General features: G+C 45.9%; 1 protein-coding gene across 1 annotated transcript in view; it reads left to right on the top strand.

Moving 5' to 3' along the window:
* Positions 1-6,040: 6,040 nt before the first annotated feature.
* The window catches only part of TCF7L1 (transcription factor 7 like 1), a 160,086-nt gene continuing 141,053 nt past the window's right edge, over positions 6,041-25,073 (top strand). The window contains exons 1-3 of the mRNA XM_033838096.2: positions 6,041-6,612; positions 6,695-6,758; positions 7,003-7,130. Of these exons, the coding sequence (XP_033693987.1) occupies positions 6,373-6,612; positions 6,695-6,758; positions 7,003-7,130 (432 nt within the window). The 5' untranslated portion in view covers positions 6,041-6,372. The remainder of the gene's footprint in view (positions 6,613-6,694; positions 6,759-7,002; positions 7,131-25,073) is intronic.

The following is a 25,073-nucleotide window of genomic DNA, read 5'->3' as shown; positions in this document are numbered from 1 at the left end:
TAAAAGGCCAAAAATAGCATAGATGATCTTGAAGAACAGTCAAAGGACTTTCACTAACAGATTTCAATACTTGTTACACATCTATAATGTGTCATGGGTGCCAGTTTAGGCAGATAGACTAAGGGAAAAATCTAGAGACAGACCCACACTTACACGTATGATAAAGGTGCCACTGCAATGAAAGGGGAAAGGATGGCATTGGCAACCATACATATGGAGGGGAGGACCGTGACCTCTAATTCAAGCCATACACAAAGATATATTTCAGATTGATTATAGATCTGAACTTAATGTAAAACAATATAGTTTCTAGGACATAATAGAGAATATATTCATGACTTCGGTGTGAGCAAAGATTTCTTAAACAGGACCCAAAAGCACTAAAATAAAGGGAAAGAATGATAAAGCGGACTATATTACACTTAAGATTTCTATTCCTCACGTGACATCATTAGCAGAGTAAAAAGGCAAGCCACAGGCTAGAAGAAAATATTTGTATTAGACATGTCTGACAAGATCCTCATATCCAGAATATATAAAGAACTCATACAAATCCATAAGAAAAAAACAGGCAACCCAAGAGAAAGATAGGCAAAAGTCTTGAACAGTTACTTCATAAAAGAAAATATCCAAATAACCAAGAAGCATATGAAAAGGTAGTCAACAAAATTAGTCTTTGGGGAAATATAAATTAAAATCATAATGAGTTACTAACATACACCAACCAGAATGGCTAAAGCTATTAAAATATATACTGACAAGACCAGGTATGGACAAGAATGTGGAGGAATGGAACTATTGTATACTATTAGTGGAAGTGTAAATTGGTGTATGACCATTTTGGAAAATTCATTGGCAAAATCTAACAAAGCTGAACAAATGCCTATCCCAAGATAAAGCAATTACACTCCTAGGACTCAATGGAAGTGAGTATCCAACAATGTAGAGAACAATGCTCATAGCAGCATCATGTGGCCAAAAAATGTGAAAATACTCAAACGTCCATCAACAAAACAATGGGTACAGAAATTGTGGTGTGTTCATATGACATAATTTATACAGCAACTCAAAAAAGAAAAGAAAAACTACTGCTACGTGCAATAACACGGATGAATCTCACAGAAATAAGGTTATGCAAAAGAAGATAAAAATACTGTATGATTCCTCTTATATGAAGTTCAAAAACAGGCAAAACTAGTCTATGGTGATATGTATCAGAATCGGGACTACTTTTAGGGAAAGGTAAAGACTGAGAAGAGCATGAAGATTGTTCTTAACGTTCTAAATCTTCTTCTTGGTGGGGGTTACACAGACGTGTTCCATTTGTGAAAATTCATTCAACTGTGCACTTACTTTTTTGCAGTTTTGTGCATGTATGTTTAACTTGAATAAAAATTTACTTAATAAAAATCTTCCCTGCTTACCGATAACCCCAAAGTCCCTCCTGGTTTTCTTTAAGTCGGTGACATATAGTTCTCTCAGTCATCCTTGGCTTAGAACCTGAGTCACCCTAGATGATCCCCCTTTCCTCAGTATGCAAGTCCTTTTTTTTTTGCGGTACGCGGGCCTCTCGCTGTTGTGGCCTCTCTCGTTGCGGAGCACAGGCTCCAGACGCGCAGGCTCAGCGGCCATGGCTCACGGGCCCAGCCGCTCCACGGCATGCGGGATCCTCCCGGACCGGGGCACGAACCCGTGTCCCCCGCATCGACAGGCGGACTCTCAACCACTGCGCCACCAGGGAAGCCCAATATGCAAGTTCTTTTGACCTTTCCTTATAAATTTTCTTAGAGCCCCAGATCCCTCCCCTCAATCCATTCTCACTGGCCCACCCTAGTTCAGATCAAGCCGAAACAATTACATTAACCCCTTAACTAGTCCCCTCCCTCTACTCACCCCTGGCCAATCTATTGTGCAATGTCCACTCAGTATAAGAGTTGGCTCTAGAGGCGGCACACACATACATGAAAATATGATTCACAGTTCAATATATATCAGTAAATGCCAAATTAGTGATAACAGACAAAGGGACAAGAGTTGAGAGAAACCATAGTAGATGTTGAATAAATTCTCCCCCACTACAACATAAGTTCCATGAGGACAGCGGTGTTTGGTTTTGTTTGCTTGTTTGTTTTTTTAATTGTAGTATAGTTGATTTACAATGTCGTGTTATTTCAGGTGTACAGCACAGTGATTCAGATATAGATATAGATTCTTTTTCAGATTCTTTTCCCTTATAGGTTATTACAAAATATTGAGTATAGTTCCTTGTGCTATACAGTAGGTCCTTGTTGGTTATCTATTTTATATATAGTAGGGTGTACATGTTAATTCCAACTTCCTAATTTATCCCTCCTCCCAAGTATTTGGTTTTGCTTTATTTTGTCCATTGCTGTTTCCAGTGCCTCCTAGCACAATACCCGACACATAGTAGGTGAACAATAATTTGTTGCACTCAAACTAACGCATAAATTAGTGACTGAATAATGGCCATTACTATTATTTCCACCATTCTATAACACCTCAGGACTTCCTCTAAGATGTGAGTTCATTTATACGTTTGCTCATTAATTCAACGTCTATTGATGGAGTGCTACATACGCACAGGATATGATTTATGCCCCAGGGAATTTGTAACCTATCAAGTAGGTAAAACAAGGACAGCTGTGACTACTGTGGTAGTGCCCAGGCACAGCATCAGCTGACTCTCATTCTTTTTTTTAAATTATTGACTTCCAGTTGATTTACAATATGTTAGTTTCAGGTGTAGAGCAAAGTGATTCATACGGGCAGATGTGTGTGTATATATATATATATATATATATATATATATTCTTTTTCAGATTCTTTTTCATTGTTATTATAAGATATTGAATATAGTTCCCTGTGCTATACAGTAGGCCCTTGTTGTTTATCTATTTTATATATAGTAGTGTGTATACGTTAATTCCAAACTCCTAATTTATCCCTCCCCCTCTTCCCTCTTTGGTAATCATAAGTTTGTTTTCTGTGAGCTGACCTTCATTCTTATCTTCCTCTGCCCCATCTAGTTCAACTGCAGATCCCAGGGAGACCTGCTGGCCTTCATGCCATGTTAAATAAAATATATAAAAATCATGTTAAATAAAATGATTTTTTTTTAATTATTATTTTTTTGGCTGTGTTGGGTCTTCGTTGCTGCACGCAGCCTTTCTCTAGTTGCGGTGAGCGGGGGGCTGCTCTTTGTTGCTGTGGGCGGGCTTCCCATTGCAGCGGCTTCTCTTGTTGCAGAGCACAGGCTCTAGGCACGTGGGCTTCAGTAGTTGTGGCACGTGGGCTCAGTAGTTGTGGTTCACGGGCTCTCGAGCGCAGGCTGAGTAGTTGTGGCACATGGGCATCGTTGCCCCGCAGCACGTGGGATCTTCCCGGACCAGGGATCAAACCCGTGTCCCCTGCATTGGCAGGCGGATTCTTAACCACTGTGCCACCAGGGAAGTCCCAAATAAAATGATTTTATTTAACATTTCCCTATTTGGGGACCTTGAGGTTATTTCTAGCTTTTCACTGTGATAACGACACTTCTACAGGCTTCCTAGTGTACCTTGTTATTTCCTTAGTATAAAATCCTAGAAGCACAGAGGTGAGTCAAAGGGTTTACACTTTTTAAAAATTTTCATAGGTATTGCCAAACTTCCCTTCAGAAATGTTACACAAGAGTATGCCCAGCAGCTGTATGTTTCTCAGCACAAGGGCCAAAGCTGGGTGTTGCTATTCTTTTCTACCTTTGCCAATCTGATAGATGAAAAATGGTATCTCTGTGCTGTTTCAATTTGTATTTCTTCGAGGTTGATGGGTATGGTAGGTTGATAATGGCTCACTCCCAAAGATCAGTGTACTAATCACTGGAACCTGTGAATATTACCTTATAAGGAAATGGGGTCTTTGCAGGTGTGATTATAAGGAAATGGGGTCTTTGCAGGTGTGATTAAGTTAATGATCTTGATGGGGAGATTATCCAGGATGATCTGGGTGGGCCCTAAATGACATCACAGCGTCCTTCCTTGTAAGAAGGAGGCAGAGAGATTTGACAAAGACAAACGAGAAGGCCATGTGACCACAGAGGCAGAAACGAGTGATGAGATCGCAAGAATGCCGGCAGCTACCAGAAGCTGGAAGAGGCAAGAAGTATATTCTCCCTGGAGCCTCAGAGGGAACATGGCCCTGCCAACACCTTGATTTTGATTTAGTGAAACTCATTTCGGACTTCCGGCCTCGAGAACAGTGAGAGAATACATTCCTGGTGTTTTAAGGCACAGTTTGCAGTGATGTGTTACAGCAAAACCATGGGAGGCTAATACGATAGGTTTTTCACATGTTTATGGACCACATGAAAAAATCCTTCTGACTTTCAAAAACTTGTAAAAATGAAATATCACGCAATAACATGAACAGTATAATTCTATTTTCGTGAAAGTAAACCTGAATATTTGTATATGTGTTTACAGGTGTACACAACTGCCTAAGATGTCTGGGAGGATGTACATCAAACTAGTAACAGTGATTAACTGGAGGGAGGTGTGGGAAGGAGGTGGGGGGAAGAGAAACTTTTAGTTTTTTCTCAAGATGCATCTCTGTTGTTTGAAGTTTTATGAAACTATATTCATGTACTAATTGTGTGAAAATATAGATAAGTCACATCTGCTTGCTGTAAACAATAAAATATGTAGAAAGTAGAAAACAAAACTGTCCCTCTCCTCTCAATTATCCCCCTTCCCAGAAATATTTGATAATAATTTGGCGTGCGTCTTCTCAGGCTTTCTTTCCATGACAAAGTAAACACAGGTATGTCATTTTTAGAGAACAAAAAAGAAGAGTGAGTACCATATACATTTTCACTTAAGGGTGTTTCTCCAAAATCATTTTAGGATCCTTACGTGCAGGGGCCTCATTCTCCTGGGCTAGTTGTTGCACAGACTCTCACCGTAAGAAAGTCCCAGAACTCTTTTTTTCACCAACCTCCCTGCTGCTTTGAACTTTCTTGTATCTGTGAATTTGACCATACGTATACACATCGCTGGTAAAACTCCTCTGCAAGTCGCGTTTAAAATAGTTTTAAGTACTCCCATTCTGCCTTCCAGTCTGGTTTTAAAACGGACGCTCCCACCAGTAGTTCCCCACTATGGAGGACACAAGATCCACTTTTTCAAACTTTCCTGAACTGGGTGGAGAGATGATATTTTAACGTTATCACAGGAGGCATTTCTTTAAGCATGAGGCTGGTCGGGCATTTTTCATACGTTCATTGGCTCTCGAGGCAGCTTCGTGAACGCTTCAAAGGTCACTGGGCAGACAATCTTCCTTCTCAACGAACCAAATCCGAATTCTTTCTGAAACCAAGACCGTGAGTTATTCGATTAAGGACCTAGTCCGGAGCTATGGGGCGAAGGTGATCTTTGGGATTTCAGCTTGGGTGACTCTGGACACCTGAACAAAGTCGAAAACCTGAACTGGGGCGGGGGGCGCGTTGGAACCCCACAGGAAAGAGGAGCGGGAGGCCGCCCGGCATATTCCGGGGTGCCATATATTTCCCCAATCCTGTGCCCTACGCAGCCGGCGAGGGCGACCAGGCAGGGAGGGACCCAGCGCTGCGAGGTCTCCAGGCACCGAGAGTGTCCCCGGCCGGTCTGTGGGTCCGAAGCTTTCCCGCAGGGGGCAGTGCCGCCCGCCGGCGCGCGGATCCGGTGGGAGGGGTGTGGAGCCGGTGCGGAGTTCTGGGGGCTCTCGGGAAGAAAGTTAGGGGATGCCTAGGGGTGGGGGCGGGACCCGAGCGGTCGGCCGGAGGGTGGGGACAGGGCCGCGGGGGTGCAGGGTAGGGCGCGGGGAGGGGGTCTGGGCGAGTCTGGGCGCGAGGGCGGTGCAAGCTGCGGGGAGGCGCAGCCCCGGAAGGTGTGAGCGAGCGGCAGGCGAGTGTGAATGCGAGTGTGTGCGCGCCGGAGCTCTCCGGGTTCTGCGAGGCGCGCGGGTGTCAGCTTGCAGCAGGGCTCCTCCCTCCGGCCCCCCTGGCCCGCGCGCCGGTCCCTCCTCCCTTTCCCCGCTCGCCCCTCCCCGGCGGGCCAGGCGCTGGGACACCCCGGCGGAGCAGGCGGCGGCGGCAGCGAGTTGGGGAGCCCCGGGCTCCGCGCTGCCGGTGGGGCCCGAGCCGAGCCGCCCCCGCCCCGGCCCGGCCGCGCCGGCCCAGCTTCCCTCCGGGCCACGCCCTGTCAAACTTTGTTGCTGCGGCCGCCGCGGCGGCGAGCGGAGCGGGCCGGCCAGCGGGAGGGAGGGAGGGGCGGGCGCCGGGCCGGGCGCGGGCGGCGAGGGGCTCCGAGAGCGGCGGCCCCGGCCCGCGGCCCCACCATGCCCCAGCTCGGCGGAGGCGGCGGCGGGGGAGGCGCCGGCGGCGGCGGCTCGGGCGCCGGGGCGGCCGGCGGAGGGGATGACCTCGGGGCCAACGACGAGCTGATCCCCTTCCAGGACGAGGGGGGCGAGGAGCAGGAGCCGAGCAGCGACAGCGCCTCGGCGCAGCGGGACCTGGACGAAGTCAAGTCGTCCCTGGTTAACGAGTCGGAGAACCAGAGCAGCAGCTCGGACTCGGAGGTGAGGAGGCTTCCGCGGCCGCCCCGGGGGACCCCAGCCCCGCGCTCGCTCACCCGCCTTCGCCTTTGTGTCTCCTCCGTAGGCGGAGAGGCGTCCGCAGCCCGCCCGGGACGCTTTCCAGAAGCCGCGGGACTATTTTGCCGAAGGTAAGTGCCGGCCCCGGCAGCCCCCACTCCCGGCCCCGCGGCGCTCGGGGCTTCATCTCCGGCCGATCTCGGTACCCCTTACCCCCGTGGCCGTGCCCCTGCCCCTGCTCTCCGCCCCTGTCGGCCTCAGCAGTCCTGGGGCGCGCGTGGGGGGCGCTCTGGTCTCCGGTCCCCACTCCGGGTCCCCAGCCGCGGCGCTGTCCCGGGGACCCCGACCTTACCCCCTCCTTGGTCTTGCCCGCAGTGAGAAGGCCCCAGGACGGCGCGTTCTTTAAGGGTCCCCCCTACCCTGGGTACCCGTTCCTGATGATACCGGACCTGAGCAGCCCGTACCTCCCCAACGGACCCCTGTCTCCGGGAGGAGCGCGCACGGTGAGTGCCCGTCCCGCTGCGCCGGGGCGGGTGGGCGGCCGGGGCCCGCGAGATGCGCCCCCGGGCTCGGCGACAGGGTGGGGGATGGGGGATGGGGCCGTCCCGTGAGGATCCTGGGCAGAACTTGCTTACGGGGTTGAACTACTCTGGAGGTCGAGGGTTAGGCTGCTCTAGGCAGTGCCTGCATGAAAGGAAAGTGCCTTTACATGCTCCCCTTTTGCTGGGGAGCGGCTTTGGGGTCCACTTCTGGGGTCCTCCTTGGTCTCCAGAATTCTTTGCCCGCACTAAAGGGAAACTTGGATTTGTGCCGGTTGGGCGGGGGTGTGTGTGTGTGTGTGTGTGGGGTCTCGCTTCCTTCCTGGAAATCGGTCAGCTTTCCCTGGCAGTTGGGCAGTGGGGCCGGGGGAGCAGGGTTGGCGACGCTGCCCCACGACTCCAGTTTCGCTGGGCGGCTGTGAGTTCGTTCCTAAGAAACCCAGTATTCGTGGCGGGTTATTCACACACACCCCTCCCCACCCCCAGCCCTCGCGCGGGGGCCTCAACTTTTCTGTAGAGCTCGGGATTTTAAACTCGCCGAGATGATTTCGAGGGCGAATCGAGGCATTCTTCAAGTTGAGGAACTTGGCTTTTTCGCCCTTTGTTGCCGGCTTTTCTCATTTAAAGCGAGCGCGGCGACACTTTAAACCTGTTAATGGGCGCGCATTGTGTGCTGCGCGCTGGCATTTAGAGCCGTGATTAAGCAAATTGACCGGGCCCCAGACGACGTGCAAATGAGGGCGGATTCCTTCGCCCCCTCCCTGGCTCTAACTCCCGCCCCCCGCGTCGCGAGGGGCACAGCCCGGGGCTGGCCAGGCTTTTTTGTCCCCTGAGTTGCCACCCCACCCGAGGGCCCGCTGCCCAGGTGCTAGGTCCGATGGCAGATCTTGAGTGAACACCTGCCTACTATGCGCCAGGCTCTTGCGCGCTGCTGCTTGGGCGCCTGCACGCCGTAGTGGTTCACTTTGCTCCCTGCCCGGTTTCCCAGTGCCCGCCAGTTCGTGCTGTTGTTGATTCGGGGTGGAAGGTGTTTGGCGCCTTAAGAGCTGACCCGACAAACTCACTTTATGCTCAAGTTGTCCTTAAATAATAATCATAGTTAAAGGGCTGCCTGGGAAACGCTGGTGCTGAATGGACCATCCCTGCCGTCATGGTACAGTGGTCGGTGGAGAGTGGAGACATCTGCCCGCGGTTCAGTGGGGCCGCTCTCCCGGCCGGTTGGGGTGTGGGAGTGGAGGTTGGGGACTCTGGCCAACCGAGAGCAGAGTGGAGCCGCACAGCCCTCTCCTTTCAAGCAGGGAAGACCCTGCACCTTTGGCCCTGCCTTGGTGCATCCTGGGAACTCCCGAATGTAAGTCCTGAATATGAGCTGGATGCGGGCATCTGGCTGTTGCTTTTTCTCATTCATGTTAAAAGAAAAATGTGTGAGTAAAAGTTGAGCAAAACAAACTGCAGTAACGTCGTTCAGGTTTTCACAGATTCTCTTCCGTGTCCGCAGATGTGGCTCAGTTCTGAAAGTTTTAGTAGGGTTTCTGTACGTGTGTGTGTGAAAAGGTAGGTCACTACACTATCAGAGTCCCTTTTCTCCATTTTACCTTTAGTTGTCTGGGAAAAGGAGTTTGGCATTTCTGTGAGTCAGCACCGATCCATGTCCTGGTGCAGGTAAAGTCGCCAGAAATGTTCCAAATATGACTAATTCTTTCACTCAAGCTAGCTATTCCTTTCCCCTTTCTTACCAGGGCATTTTGATTCTTCCTCTTTGAATGGTGACGACTGCCAGTCTTCATATGCTGCTCTTCCCCTCCCCCTCAGGAGCCCAAATGGGACAGATTTTGTTTGTGTCAGTCCCCTACTTTCTTTTACCATCTTCTACCACCCTTCCTTCTTTCTACCATCTTACATGTACTTTTGACTGAGAGCTTCCAAAGGCTGCTTCTTTTTGGTACTGGCTATTCCTGATTACTGCATCCAGGCCTGCATGGGATTTTTGGAGCCCTCCTTGAGGAAGCCAGCCTTTCCCCTCTGCATGCTTTTGACTGTCCCTGCTCATTCCTGCAGTTGTTCCCTGCCTGAGCCCATGTCACTGTCCTCCTTTTTGAGCCTCCAAGAACACTCACCCTCTCCCTGTTGATCCTTCATACGGGACCTAGTATGTCCTGCCTCACTCTCCTGTTTCCATCTTGCCTCCCTGATGAATTGCCCTTGCAGAAAAGTAAGTTCAATGCCCCCATTGTTTCTGTGCCCCTTATGTGTCTGTCATGGTATTTTGACCTGCCTGGTTACAAAGTTTACTGAAGTTTCCTGCCGTTAGATCAGCTCAGTAGAACCTGCTAATTTGACTCTATCCTTGGGCGTCAATGACTGTTAGGAAAGCAAGGGAGGAAACACTTAAGCACTTGATTGTCTGGACTGTAGGACTGAGATGATGCTTTTCCTTTGGATGATTATATTAATGTGATTAATGATTATATTAATGTGATACTGTAGGCAAACTATAGGTGCAGACAGTGGGCCTCTGTAGGGGTCCCTGCCTGGTAAAAGGAATGTATTGATAGAGAGATATGGGGGGGAGAAGGGGGAGGAAGGTGGCTGAAGGGTGAGGGGGGTGGTGGATTCTATGATCTGGTCTCTCTTTTAGCAGCCTAAGTCTTTTTTGGTTTCGCATCTAAGTTTCACAACCTTAGTCCTTGCTGCTCTAAGGCCTATAAGTGGTATAAAATTGGGTGACCTTAGTTCTCTTACACCCTAACACTTTCTGGAAATACCAGGCCAGAGGCAAACGGGAGGTTTGGCTGGAGCATTCTCAGGGTATTAATTGACCCTAGGAATAGTATTAATTGACTCTAGGAATAGCAGCAGGGCTCCAGCACCCTCACCCACTGGCAAAATTCCTTCTGGGACAACTGGGGGCCGGCCAGTCCTCCAGTCTGGCCATCTCCTCCCCGTTCATTACCTTTGCCCTCCACTCTGGTTTGGCTGGGAGGCTGGGAAGTGGCCTCTTCCTGAGGCTCTTTAGAGAAGAGGTCCCCTTAACCCAGGGTGTGTGCCAAGCCTCCGAGCCGTGATTCATTCTCATCTGGAGCTCTGGGGACCCTGTGGCCTGTGAAGAGAGGAATAACGGCCACAAATCACTTTTCACTCCTTCCAGTAGTCACACGAAATTATACATTCATTCATGAAAAGGCTTCACCAGTTCACTAAACCACCTTGGTGCTGTTGACTAGAATTTGGTTAGGAAAATGTAAGTCAGCACAGAAGAAAGCAGATGTCAAAAATAGTTGGACTAATCAGAACCACAAAGAAAATGCAGCTTGTGGTTCAGCGAGTGAGCAGCAAAGTGACAGGCGTTTGATCGTGACCACAGTGTGAGTGCTAATGACATTTTGGAAAAGAGCACTTCCAGGTAGGGTTGCTGAGGAAATCTATAGTTTGGGGTCCAGTGTATACATTTTAGAGCTGCCTTTGTGCAGCTCAAGCACCAAGTTATTCATAGATTTCTCAGACCATCACAACTCAGATTTCTGTAGGAAATTACTCTGTCCTCCACACAAGTCCTTCGCATCCCACTGCTTTCCATGGGCAGTCCTGCTGATATCCTGGGTGCTCCTGTTTCCTTCCTGACAAAAAGGAGTCCAAGCAGAAATCTTTGTGTACGTATAGAGACGTTTTCTGGTTTTTAGGAGTTGTATGTAAAAGCCAAGTATTGATAAAACCTCTTCTTTTGGAAGATCGGTATAAACATGCTGCTTTTGGGAAAGTTCTTTTAAGCCATTTCATCTAAATATAACTTCTGTTCTATTTTTCTCTAAATATAACTCAGGGTTTAATGAGGGCTTTTCACATGGAATGAGCATTTACGAGGGCCTTGCCTGCGTTGCTGAAGTTTTGGCACTTAGATTTCTGGGGTGACAATTGATGACAAACTCTGTGGAGGGACTCAAACCCTGTCAGTCCTTTTTCTTTGGGTGGGTGGATCTGACAGAGAATACCTGCTTGCTCTTGTTACAATTTTGGAGAGGTTTAGGTTGGTCTCATTCTTTAGTGATCTTACTTCTGGGGAATCTTGAAAAAGTAGGCCAGCACATGTACACACACACACACACACACACACACACACACGTCTAACCTTCAATACAGAGTGTTCCAGCCTTTACAGTGATGTGTAAAGTTACCCAAAAAAATTGTGGCATAAAAAGGAATTTAAATGATTAACTCATTGGAAAATGCATAATGTAAAGATCCTATATTTCAACTTAAGAGTCCATTTTTACTTGCTAAAACTGGGGAAATTCAGATTGGCATCCTTAAGATAAAAGTCATAACGCGGGCTTCCCTGGTGGTGCAGTGGTTGAGAGTCCGCCTGCCGATGCAGGGGACGCAGTTTCGTGCCCCGGTCCGGGAGGATCCCACGTGCCGCGGAGCGGCTGCGCCCATGAGCCATGGCCGCTGAGCCTGCGCGTCCAGAGCCTGTGCTCCGCAACGGGAGAGGCCACAGCAGTGGGAGGCCCGCGTACCGCAAAAAAAAAAAAAAAAAGTCATAACGCCTTGACTTCCTCTTCTGATATTTATTGTAGGCCTATCATGGGCAATGACTAAGGGACTGTGGGAGTTAGGCTGAATTAGACCCAGCTTTGCCCTGAAGGACCTAAAAATCGAGTTAGGAAGAAGTGATGTTAGTACCAACCACTATAACAGGAAGTCCACGTTAAGAGTCAATAAAATTCAGAGAAGAATTTTCAGAATAAAAAGAAAAATTGTCTTGGGCTGGCATGGTCAAGGAGGGCAGGTAAAGGAAGTTGTTTTAGACTAGTCCCTGAAACTCATCACTCTTTAATTCAAAGTAATTTTTGTTAACTATAAAAAAATTTGAACAGTACAAAGGTATTTCGAGTGAAAAGCGGAAGTCCTGCACGTACATCTGAAGGTAGAAGCCAGCACAGGGAGAGCAAAGGCATGGAGTGGGGTAGAAGTTCAGGGCCATTTGGGATAATGCAAGTTTTTCCATTTGCCTGGAAGGGTAAGGGGCCAGACCTTGAATGCCAGTGAAGGAATCTGGCCTTATTCAAGAAGTAGCAGAGTACCATCCAAAGTTCTGCTGGGAAATAATGTGACTCGTACTTGTGCTTAAAAGGATAATAGTGATTGTGGGGAGAGGACCTGGGAGGAGCTAGAATGCTTGGGAGACTCGCAGGAGGCCAGGGGCGAGGTGAAAGGGGCTTAAGAGTATCTGAATGGAAAGGAAGGGTAGCATGAGGGAGACTGGCAGGGTTGCTTGAGTTTGCATGGGAAGAGGTGGTGGATTGGATGGAAGGGAGGGAGGGAGGGAGAAAGGGGCTGATGTCGCAGTCAACTCCTGGTGTCTGAGCCTGGGAGACGGGGTGTGACTTCTGGCAAGTGGGGCCCTGGCCCTCCATCTTTGCCTCCCCAGTGCGGGACAGATGCTTATGAACTGTTGTAGCAATAACAGCCCACGCGGTCTGTCAGAGGGTCTCACTTAGAGGAACTGCTCTGTCTCGTTGGAGAGGCACTGGGTTTGAGGGGATATTGAGGGAATAGTTGAAGCTTCAGCAACAGGATGATGCAAGGGAGCAGGAGAAGAAAGGAAGGGGTGCTCAGAGCAGAGAAGTCACTGAGGGAGGATGGGAAGGGGTCTCTGCCGAGGTGGGAGGAGAGCTTAGGGACTGCGACTGCACGGAAGCTGGAGGGGAGGGAAGGGGGCGGGTGCTCCTTAGTGTCAGATGCCACAGAGAGAGGGGAGAAGAGGACTGAGGACTCAAAAGGAGCTTTGGGAATTCACTAATCAGGAAGTAATTGGTGCCTGCAGAGAGCAGTATTCCAGGCAAGTGATGATGAGAACGGTAGGTAGGCAGAGATGCTAGCCTCAGGCTTCTTCGTCGGGTGTCGAGGTGCTGTAACCAGGACTGGTCCTGCCGTGTGGCCCGTCCCTCACTCCTCAGCCAGAACCCACACCAGACTCCCACACATGCGAGCAGCCTCCTGCCTTACACATTTCACTTTCTATCTCCCGTAACCTGGAAGGTGCTGGAAAACCAGACTCTGGGCAACCCATTTAAGAAGATGGGCTGTGGCAAAGAGAGGGATGGGAAGGGCTGCAGGCTCCGGAGACAGTCCATGTAGGATGCTGGAGTGGGAGCTTGTTTGTACTAGCGGTAGGGTAGGGTGGAGGGTAAATGGGGAGGAAGAGGAGGAAGAGATGAGATTGAGAGCTTCCGGACGAAGGCAGTGTTCTTCCCTCATAGATGGAGATGCTCCGTGGCTCCACCCACCAACAGTAGGTATTGTTCTCTCGACTCTGCGGGTGAGCCCAAGCGTTGAAGAAGGGGATGTAGAAAAAAAACGCAGAGGTGGAGTTGCAGAAATCGAGGGGGAGTGCATTGGTTGTCTAGATGACTTTGGGATTATCAGTGAAAACCAAGAGCAAGTTGGCTGGGGTTTTGTTGGCAGTAGGGAGACCACAGGCCCTTCCTCTGTACCCAGTTACAAAGCCAAACTTGTTGGGAACCTTTTAGCTACATGTGAATAATGAGATGTTTGTGCATTGATTGAAAGATATGACACACTTGGGAAATTTTTCCTCTTTTTATTGTCTAGAGCTGGCTGACTTTGAAGGGGGATAGAGGTGAGGATCAAAACACAGCTCATTTTCAGTCAGGGACAGATGTTGGCATGTGTTAAGTTATTGGGGATGGGAAAGGACTGGGAAAAAAAAGCATGTAGAGAATTGCCCCATATTGGCTAATCTAATAATGTATTTTTAGAGGAGGTTTTTATAAGTCCCATGTGTTACTGTTCTCTCCCAAACTGGATTGGATTTAGGGAGCAGTGAAATAATTGCAGTTTCCAAAACCTTGGCATTTGGGAATGAAGGGACATGGGGGGAGTGAAGGGGGCTTGCCTTTTCCTCTATACTGTGTGTGCCGCCCAGGGAACAACTCTGGGGCACTGGGCAGCTCCTTTCTGAGATGCTGAGTTATCCCTCGATCGCCAGGTAGCTTTAAGGTTCTAAAGGTTTTAGGTTCAGAATCCTAAGTCTTTCCTTTTCATTATGTGTACAGCCTACAGATTTTCATGGGAAAATGACCTTTTAGTTTACAAATACATTTCAAAGTTTGAAAATTAAATCATAAGGATGTTTTCCTGAACATGACCCTTTTCATGAGATTTTGTGGAAGTAGTAAGGGACGATAACTCCAGTCACCTGGAGCTCTCAGGACAGGCAATGAAGTCACACATACACTTTCAAACTGTTACAGCAGTTTAGAAATCTGTTCCATTCAAGAGGAGGAACAAGACTGCAAGTGTTCACCCCAATTGTGGAAAATAAGTGTAAACAAAAAATTCACAAAAGAAACTACGAACGCCTACTACTTATGTGAAACTATGTTCAGCCTCCCAGGTAGTCAGAAATGTTCATAAAGATAAGCACTATTTTTTGGCCACCAAATTAACAAAGGTTTTGTCTTACTGAGACTGTTCAGTGCTGGCAAATGTACGGTGAACTGGGTGCTCTTAGTTGCTGTTCCTGAAGGGTGTTGACAGCCCACTGCATTGGGAAAGCACTTGGCAATGCTTGCTAAAACCTTAACATTTGTCATTGCTTCTGACCTAAGGAAGTAGATACTTGCTATTCCCATTTTGCTGCTGGGCAGACCGACTGGTAGAGGTCAAGTATCTTGTTCGGGGTCACGCAACTAGTCATCGACAGCACAGAGATTTTAACTTGGTTGTGAGTGCCAAGGCTGGGTCTTCCCATTTCATCCTTGTGGCTTTCCACGCATGCCTGATGTCACTAGCTCCTCCCCCTCTTGGGAGAAGGGCAGCTGACCTTTGTCTCCCAGTTCAGAAATCCTGACGTGAGTTACCAGTCAGGGTGGAGGGCAGGTAGATTTGTTCCAACTTTACAAATCGGACCTGGGAAGGTACCTTCCCAAATAAACAGTTGTGTAAGTGAGTGAGCGGCTTTGGTTGAAGTTCTTCGTCCAGTGCTATCTGTGCTCTACAGGCATCAAATAACCTTTAGGTGGCGGCCCCAGGAATTTTACCGCCACGTTACCTTCCTTCAGAGAAAAAGTGGTTGTCTGTTAACAGAGACATGAACTTTTCTGAACTGGGGGACTGTTTTTTCCTGTTGAGATCAGTGAGGTTGGAAGAATACACAAGTGTGTCTTTGGGGTGGAAGGAGGTGGGAGGGGCAGGCTTGCTCCCTACCCCTGCAATTTGGATTACAACGTAGTTTGGTTGACAAACCAAGCTCTGGTGACCAAGTATGCAAATATTATTTCCTTATTGTGCGTTTTATAAAACATTTTATAAATTGGTTGCTTTTGTTAAAGTTCTTTATAAGTTAAAAATAAGTCCCAATCACCTGTAACTCTGAGTAAATTGACTGTTAAAGAAATAAATACTAGATTTTTACAGAGAATTGCAGAGAATGTGTTAGTCCCCACCACCACCCCTTTTCTGTGTGTGTGTGTGTGTGTGTGTGTGTGTGTAAGATGGTTTGAAATTAGGAATCAGGTAATTTGATACCTTTTTATTCACTTACCAAATTTATCTTCCAGGTGGTCTCTTTCTGAAAACAGTAGCATGGTGGAAAGAGTAATAAGGGGCTTCCAAGTCTGGTTAATAGAAGTTGGGGAGGCGCTGGGGGTCCTATCTAAGCCCTATTGGAGATCTGTGTATTACAAGGCATTAATCTTGGCGAGATAAATGTCTTGTATACTTCATAACGTGGATGGGGCTGTTATTTGTAGGAATATCTATAGAAAGTGTGTTGTGTGGAAAAACAAAGATGTAAATATGAGATAGTAACTGTGATTAAGAAATAGATGGATCTGATGATAAGGAAGAAAAGCAAAAGAAGTAGGAATGAGCAGTATGAAAAGTTAAGTTTATGATTGACATGTACACACTACTGTATTTAAAATAAATGACCAACAAGAAAAAAAAAAGAAAAGAAAAGCTGATCAATTTACAAGTCCAGATTTGTTGGCAGTACTGATTTCTGATATTTTTAGGACTATACTGTTTCCGTAAATTCCAAAGATTATATACCAGAGTCACTAGAGTCAGCTGGATTTATAAGACATACCTTCTAGGAGTGCATTGGGGGTTTCTCCCTGAGTTTCTTGTGCAGGGGACTCCACATGGGTACCCTGCAGCCCTCCGAGCTGGAAGGGACCATCCAGCTCACGCCAGTGGTGAGAAACACAAGCTCAGGGAGATCGTAGGCTTGCCCAAGATCAATTATGAGTGATGGAAACAGGACTAGAGCTCAGCTGCACCCCCTGGAGCTTTACCCTCTCCACTACTCAGGGAGATCGACAGCAACCCTGGCAGAAAGCCATGCTATGGAGAAAATGCATCTCAAAGTATTTCTTTATTAAACTAGAACACCTGACCCATGATAAATGATTCATAGACATTTGTTGAATGTCGACAGCATGAATATTTAAACATCAATATTTAAAAAAAACAGCCTTGTAGGCATCTGCAGTGGTCCAGGGTGCTGTATCACACCATTTACAACTGTTACCACATCTGATAGTACCACCTCTGTTTTATCCACGAGGAAGCTGAGCCTGAGAGAGTAAGCGAGGGTTCCAGAGACACCTCTCCAGAAGGTCGTAAAGCCATCGTTCCAATCACAATGCTGCAATTTCCCCTCTACTGAAAGTGGACGGCCAAATTAATGTGAAAATGCCATTTGGAGCAAGATAACAAAGAAATGGTGTGTGAACAAAAAGTGACTAATGAGTAACATCTCTGCATTCATTCTTTTCAGTGGCCTTCCCAGCCCTTTAACAGGAGGAACTTGTAGTCACTGCTTCTGCCTGGGGTAGACTCAGAGCCTTAATGGTTGGTGTCTTCATAGTTTCAGAGATGGTATTTGTTGCGATCTTAATCTTCCTTTGCTTTTCTGTGCTGTGCAGCTCCATGTAATCTATGTTTTTCCCCTTCAGTTCCCCTTGTGTTTTCCTCTGACATCTTGAGGTACTAAACTTGGATCTTAGATACCACAATATGCAATATTGGTATATGCATCTGTTGACTTGGTCTACTGCCTACTTCCACTCCTGACCAGCCCCACTTGCTTGTTGTACATGTGTGAATATTAGTTTGTGTGTAAATTAGATACAGTCATTGCTTATTAATCATATCATCTATTTAAACATTTCCAGACGGGATACATAGAGGAGAGGTATAGTGGGAGTCTTAGAGATTCGTGAGATGAAAACACTTCGTACTTCTACTTTACAACATAAGCGTTTCTGTTAATAAAATGATTGTCGGGGAGAGAGACATTGGTCTGAAGCTTTGGAGTGGGAAAGAGATCATCCTCATGGGCATGTTCCCGGGCCTCCTAAGGAAAGTTAATGCAGGAAGAGGAGGGGATGGTGAGAAAGTCCAAAGATGGGGAGAACACCTTAGTAAGCTGCTCCTTTGAGCTTGCACCAAAAGAGAGGAGAGAGGAATGGTGGAGAGAAGCCCGAGGCTTGAGGGGTAGAAAAGCATACTCCACTGACCAGCGATATTTGTGGCTAAGGGGTCTGGGACTAGGATTTGGCCACAGTCAGGCCTTGGACCCTAGCCCAGCCATGGTCTGGCTGTGTACCCCTGTGCCCTAGGGCCCTCTTAGGCAAAATGGGGATAGTGGTAGTGTTTGAAGGTCACTGAATTACATTTTGGCTGAATGGACTGTGTTTTAAAACCAGGATTTTTCCAAGGCTAAAACTAAATATCATAGGATGAATCTTTGAGATATAGAAAGAAATCAGAAATGTCATCAAAATAATTTACAGTATTATTACAACTTGATTAAGATGTTTAGTGACCAAAAAAATTTTTTTAAACACATTTTTAAAAATAAATTTATTTATTTACCTTTGGCTGCATCAGGTCTTCGTTGCTGCATGGCCTTTCTCTAGTCGTGGGGAGCGGGGGTCTCTCTTTGCTGCCGTGCATGGGCTTCTCATTGTGGTGGCTTCTCGTTGCGGAGCACGGGCTCTAGGCGCATGGGCTTCAGTAGTTGTGTCATGTGGGCTCAGTAGTTGTGGTTCATCGGCTCTAGAGCGCAGGCTTAGTAGTTGGGGTGCACGGGCTTAGTTGCTCTACGGCATGTGGGATCTCCCCGGAAAAAGGCTTGAACCTGTGTCGCCTGCATTGGCAGGTGGTTTCTTAACCACTGTGCCACCAGGGAAGCCCTCAAATGTCTTTTGAAGTAAAAAAAAAAAAAAAACATTAAAAAATTTTGCTGGGGCTGGGGGGTGTCTGGAATGGCCCCAAGACCTGTGTTATACTTAGTTGTCATGTATCTTTAGTCTCCCTCAGTCTAGAACAGTTTTCTTTTTTTTAAGATTTATTTATACATTTTATATTTTATTATTGCTGCTTTGGGTCTTTGTTGCTGCACACGGGCTTTCTCTAGTTGCGGCGAGCGGGGGCTACTCTTCGTTGCAGTGTGTGGGCTTCACATCGTGGTGGCTTCTCTTGTTGCAGAGCACAGGCTCTAGGCGCGCGGGCTTCAGTAGTTGTAGCACACGGGCTTCAGTAGTTGTGGCTCACAGGCTCTAGAGCACAGGCTCAGTAGTTGTGGTGCACGGGCTTAGTTGCTCCGCGGCACATGGGATCTTCCCGGACCAGGGCTTGAACCCGTGTCCCCTGCATTGGCAGGCGGATTCTTAACCACTGCGCCACCAGGGAAGTCGTAGAACAGTTTTGTTTCGTTTTTTTTTGCGGTAGGTGGGCCTCTCACTGTTGTGGCCTCTCCCGCTGCGGAGCATAGGCTCCTGACGCGCAGGCTCAGCGGCCATGGCTCACGAGCGCAGCAGCTCCGCGGCCTGTGGGATCTTCCCGGACCGGGGCACGAACCCTGGTCCCCTGTATCGGCAGGCGGACTCTCAACCACTGCGCCACCAGGGAAGCCCCAGCACAGTTTTTTGATCTGTCTCTTGTGTTGACTTTTTAAGAATACAAGCCATTTATTTTGTAGGACCTTGAACTTTTTTTTTTTAATGATGTTTCTTCAAGTAGATTCAGGTTGTTTATTTTGAGCTACAAAACTGCATAATTGATGCAGCATTGATGTCTTTTTCAATGCTTCTCCTAAGCGGTGCCGTCTGTTTTTCCCCATTATAGGTGGTGTTAATTTTGATCACTTGGTTAAAAGTTGGTCTATCAGATTTCTCCAAGAGAGTTACTATTTTTCCTTTTTGTAATTAATAAGTGTCTTATGGGGAGATACTTTGAGACTATGTAGATATCCCGTTTCTCATCAAACTTTCGCCTGCTGGTTTTAGCATCTACTGATGTATTTTGCCAGAAACAGTTATCACTGTGGTAGTGGCCAGACTGGTGGTCAGATATTTTTGTTTTATTTGTTTATTTTTGCATTTTTTAGTTGAAGTATAGTTGCTGTACAATATTATGTAAGCTACAGGTGTACAGTATACCAATTCACAATTTTTAGAGGTTATACTCCATTTATACTTATTATAAAATATTGGCTATACTCCCTGTGTTGTATAATATATCCTTGTAGTTTATTTTATACACAGTGTTTTGTACCTCTTAATTCCCTACCCCTATATTGCCCTCCCCCTTTCCCTTTCCCTGCTGGTAACCACTAGTTTGTTCTCTATATCTGAGAGTTTGCTTCTTTGTTATATTCACTAGTTTGCTGTATGTTTTAGATTCCACATATAAGTGATATCATACAGTATTTGTCTTTCTCTGACTTATTTCACTTAACAATAATGCCCTTCAAGTCCATCCATGTTTCTGCAAATGGCAAAATTTTGTTTTTCTTTATGGCTGAGTAATATTGTGTGTGTGTGTGTGTGTGTGTGTGTGTGTGTGTGTGTGTGTGTGTTGGTCACATTTTTAAAGTTTGACATTTTAACACAGGAACAATTTCTCAGCTCTATGAGTTGCTAGATTATTTCTGTTCTCTATAGCATATTTGTGAATACTGAATAAGATGAAGGAACAAGATATTTTTGGTCCTTTTTAAAAGATAATAGTTTGTTCTTCACAGTTTTTGTGGCAGCATCAATCAATGATTAATCAAGAAATTACGGTACATGATTTTGAAATCTTGTGAAATATTGAGGTCACAGAGTTTACATTCTGTTCTGTGTTCTTCATAGGATGTAAAGAACTTCCTAGTTAGGATTTTTAGGTTTTTATCTGATGACTGGAGTTTCTCACTGTCTGTCTGGATTTGGTTAAATGCAATCCCAGGGTTTCTTTAAACATGTTTTTCTGTCCCCTGTAGTTCTTGAAAATCATTAGCTGGATTTAGATTCTTGATCAAGCTTCAAGGTTCTCTCTCTCTTCTTTATTATTTTATTTTTTATCTTTTTGGTTCTGTAAATTGACTTTTATAGACTTTATTTTACTTTTTAACTTATTTTTGCAAGACTCATTCATAGATGTTGTCCTTACACTGTGAGACACTTAAGGTCTGGTTGTCTCTCTGTGATATTAACAGCCACTGAAGATCATCACCCACATCCATTGCTTCCTGAGCAGTTTCAAAATGGCGATAGTCTATGTGTATCATTACTTCTTCATCTATCAGCTGTAATTTTTTTTTTTTTTTTTTTTTTGGTATGCGGGCCTCTCCCGTTGCGGAGCACAGGCTCCGGACGCTCAGGCTCAGTGGCCATGGCTCACGGGCCCAGCCGCTCTGCGGCATGTGGGATCTTCCCAGACGGCGGCACGGACCCGCGTCCCCTGCATCGGCAGGCGGACTCTCAACCGCTGCGCCACCAGGGAAGCCCTGTAATATTTTTTAAAAGAGAAACTACCCCTCGGGACTTCCACGGTGGTCCAGTGGCTAAGACTCTGCCCTTCCAATGCAGGGGGCCCAGGTTTGGTCCCTGGTCAGGGAACTAGATTCCACATGTCACAACTAAGTGTTTGAATGCCGCAACTAAAGATCCTATGTGCCACAACTAAGACCTGGCACAGCCAAATAAATAAATAAATATTAAAAAAAGAAAGAAACTACCCCTCATCAACTATTAGTTACCTTAGATCAGAGGTCAGCAAACTGAGGTCCACAGGCTAAATCCAACCCAATATTTATTTTTGTAATTAAAGTTTTATTGAAACAGCCATGCCCATTCGTTTGCATATTGTCAGTGGCTGCTTTTGCACTGCAAGGGCTGAATTGAGTAGTTGTCAGTGAGGCCATAATTGGCCCACAGAGCTGAAAAGATCTGGCCCTTGACAGAAACAGTTTACTGACCCCTGCTCTAGATGATGTGGAAAAAGCAATTTAAATATTTGATTCTTTCCCCAGTTTTCAGTTGGTTTCCAATTACCCTGCAAAGGTGACCACTGAAGTTATTTCTTAAAATATCGTTACAAATTCATAGACTTAAACCTATTTGGTATGTAGTTCAGTCGATTTACAATTATTATCTTTATTGAAACTCAGATTGCCCCATCTTTAGCCAGTGGGAGCCTCATCAAGATGGCTCCTGAGTCTTTCTGTGTACGCAGTCCTAGTGGTCTTGTGGTCTTTGATGCTTCCCTGATGACTGGTGTGGTTCCAAGTTCATCTTGTGGATTTCCTGCTGCAGACCTGGAACCAGCCACTTCTAGGAGCTCTGCTTCCTTTCAGTGTAATACGTTGTTTAGAGACCATAGTCTGAATGCGAAGGGTGCGTGTATATATAGTTCCTAAAGGTTTATTCCGTTTAATATATGAGCATACCAGGCAATCAGTAGAATTTAAAAGTAGAATATAATATGCATGTTGTAATTTTAAAACAATCACATTTTTGTTCTAAAAGTATGTAATGTGCTCTATTTTTAATGTACTTTTAGTCTTAATAATGTTAATTAATCCTCCTATTTATTTAGTAATTGTAGTTGTAGATTAGAATTGCTTTCTATGAAATTAACATCTTTCATGCTTATATTTTATTCTTTCAATAAAATATATACATATCTGCTTCTGCCAACTGCTGGCATTTCAACGGATAAAGCTCATAAGATTTCCACTCAGATTACCTGTGGAATGCTTCCGTGTTTTTGAAAGGGCACGTTCAGGTAATGACAGCAAAGCCAAACATGCTTCCTTTACTTATTTCTCACATTGTGACACTAATTAGATGGATATGCGGGTCACCTCTGACCACGTGACCATCCATCATGCAGAAGCTCAGGCCTTCTGAAGACCGAAGCCACAGCTGAACAACACGTTTACATTGAATGCTGAGGCCGAGGCCATATTTTTTATATTCCTGGGACCTACTTCATGGTTGCAAAGATAAAAGTTGTACAGGGGCACAAAGAACAACGCCTGGTCCATAGTAAGGACTTCGTTAAGGTAAACTCATCATCAGCTTTGGTGGTCCTGGGTTTTCAGGCCTCCCTAGCCCCTGGGAAATGTAGTCTCTAGTCTCTATATGGTACCATTCCCTGGGCAAGCGCTTATGTTCAGTTTTGGATTGCTGGTTTTCTAGAATCCATATTCTTAGCAATCCTGGCTGTCATATTTCCCTTTCGATTACCATTGCCCCAGCACAGTGCCTTGTACACAAAATCTGTACTGTGTGGATATTGGTTTAATTGCATTTCTCTCTTTTTAATATATTGTATATAATAAAATAAACAGCAAAAACCTGTCTTCCTCCTGGACATTTTTAGACTAACAAGGGAAATCATTTTTCACTTCTGAGACCTTTCAGGGCGTAATCTTCGATACATTGATCTTTGGTGGGTTGATCATTTTAATTTTAATTTTTATCAAGATTTTCTCAGTTTTTTCCAGTATCAGGCTGTACATTCTTTTAAAAATGAAGCAGATTTCTGTGCTGGAGACAGAGTGCCCACTGGTGTGTATCTGTGGACAGTCAGCCCTTCATCTGTGATGCTGGGAGTATGTTAGCAGTTGTGGAAGCCATATGTTTTTAGGCCTTTGCCAAGGAAAATACTTTAGAATTACATTAGCAACTCCAAGGTATTTTGGCTGTTCTGAATGGACACATGATAGTTTTCCAATTACATAAACTAGAGCTTTTGTTTTCTGCTGAACTTTCTTATAGGCTATGGGAACAATAGTGCCTCTATCAGCATTTCCCAGAGTAACATCCAGGGGATGTTAAGAGTTAGTCCTATTGCTTCATTTCTGCAAGGCTTCTGGGGCCTTTAACATGCCAGTGTGCACTGCGAATCTATTAAGAGAGGAGTGTATTACGCAGGATTCCTTGGGCTTATTTGATCAAGGCTTTCCTTGTGCTTGGAATACTACCCTCCACCTGGCGTCCCCCACCCCGTGTATAAGTCTCACTGCATACTCCCTGGCTCCCAGCCTTAGATGTGGCCCTGCTGCAAATGCTCAGCTCCCTGTACTTGACCATGTTTCTTTGCTGGTAAATATATGGCTTAACAATGACCTGATACACACTTGTCTTCTCTGAAGCCTACCCTCACTGAAGAAGTCGGGGAGTGGGTCCGTTCTGTTCTCTATGGGAATCTCAGCATCAGGCATTTAGAATGGCCCTCCATAAGTATTTGTTGGATGAGTGAAGGGATGTAGACCCCTTTATTTCTGAGTAGCATCTTGCGGAACCAGAGCTCTGCCAAACCCACTTTGGGAACCGTAGCTCAGTCTTCATTTTCAGTGTGAATAACTAGAGTTCTGTAGACCTTCATAATGCTACTGAATGTACGCAGTGCATCCAACTAGCAGGGAACTGTCAGTACATTTAAAGATGAGGCTCACAGGTGGCCAACAAACACATGCAAAGATGCTCAACATCACTAATTATTAGAGAAATGCAAATCAAAACTACAGTGAGGTATCACCTCACACCAGTCAGAATGGCCATCATCAAAAATCTACAGACAGTAAATGCTGGAGAGGATGTGGAGAAAAGGGAACCCTCTTGCACTGTTGTTGGGAATGTAAATTGATAACAGCCACTATGGAGATTCCTTAAAAAACTAAAAACAGAACTACCATATGACCCAGCAGTCCTGCTCCCGGGCATATACCCAGAGAAAACCATAATTCGAAAATATACATGCACCCCAGTGTTCATTGCAACACTGTTTACAATAGCCAGCTCATGGAAGCAACCTAAATGTCCATCAACAGAGGAATGGGTAAAGAAGATGTGGTACGTATATACAATGGAATATTACTCAGCCATAAAAAGGAACGAAAATTGGGTCATTTGTAGAGACATGGTTGGACATAGAGACTGTCATACAGAGGGAAGTAAGTCAGAAAGAGAAAAACAAATATCGTATCTTAATGCATATATGTGGAATCTGAAAAAATTAGTATAGACGATCTTATTTACAAAGCAGAAATAGAGACACAGACGTAGAGAACAAACGTATGGATACCAAGGGGGAAGAGAGGGTGGTGGGATGAATTGGGAGATTGGGATTGACATATATACACTATTGATACTATGTATAAAATAGATAACTAATGTATAGCACAGGGAACTCTACTCAGTGCTCTGTAGTGACCTAAATGAGAAGGAAATCCAAAAAAGAGGGAGATATATGTGTTTGTGTAGCTGATTGACTTTGCTGTACAGTATAAACTAACACAATATTGTAAAGCAACTATACTCCAATAAAAATAAATAAATAAATATGAGGTTCAGTGCTTGAAATAACTTGACTCAGTGGCACATGGTGAATCAGGTGGGATTGGAACCTTCTTTTCCTGATACCTGTCCCTGGGCCCAGTACCCACAGGCCGCCTGCAAGTCCCCTCTCATGTTGTTAGTTACATAAATGGGAACCCGTGTTGAGACTGGTGGGGGAAGGAGAAATCAGATGCCCCTTTGTGTACTCATTAATGCAGGTAGAACAAAAGGCCCAGCTTGGTTTTCAAGTTCAAGTTTGGCT

This window comes from Tursiops truncatus, chromosome 14 (assembly GCF_011762595.2).
Source record: "Tursiops truncatus isolate mTurTru1 chromosome 14, mTurTru1.mat.Y, whole genome shotgun sequence".
In the NCBI taxonomy this organism is placed as follows: Eukaryota; Metazoa; Chordata; class Mammalia; order Artiodactyla; family Delphinidae; genus Tursiops; species Tursiops truncatus.
Note: the sequence above shows the minus strand (reverse complement) of the source record. Positions and strands in the feature narration are given on the sequence as shown.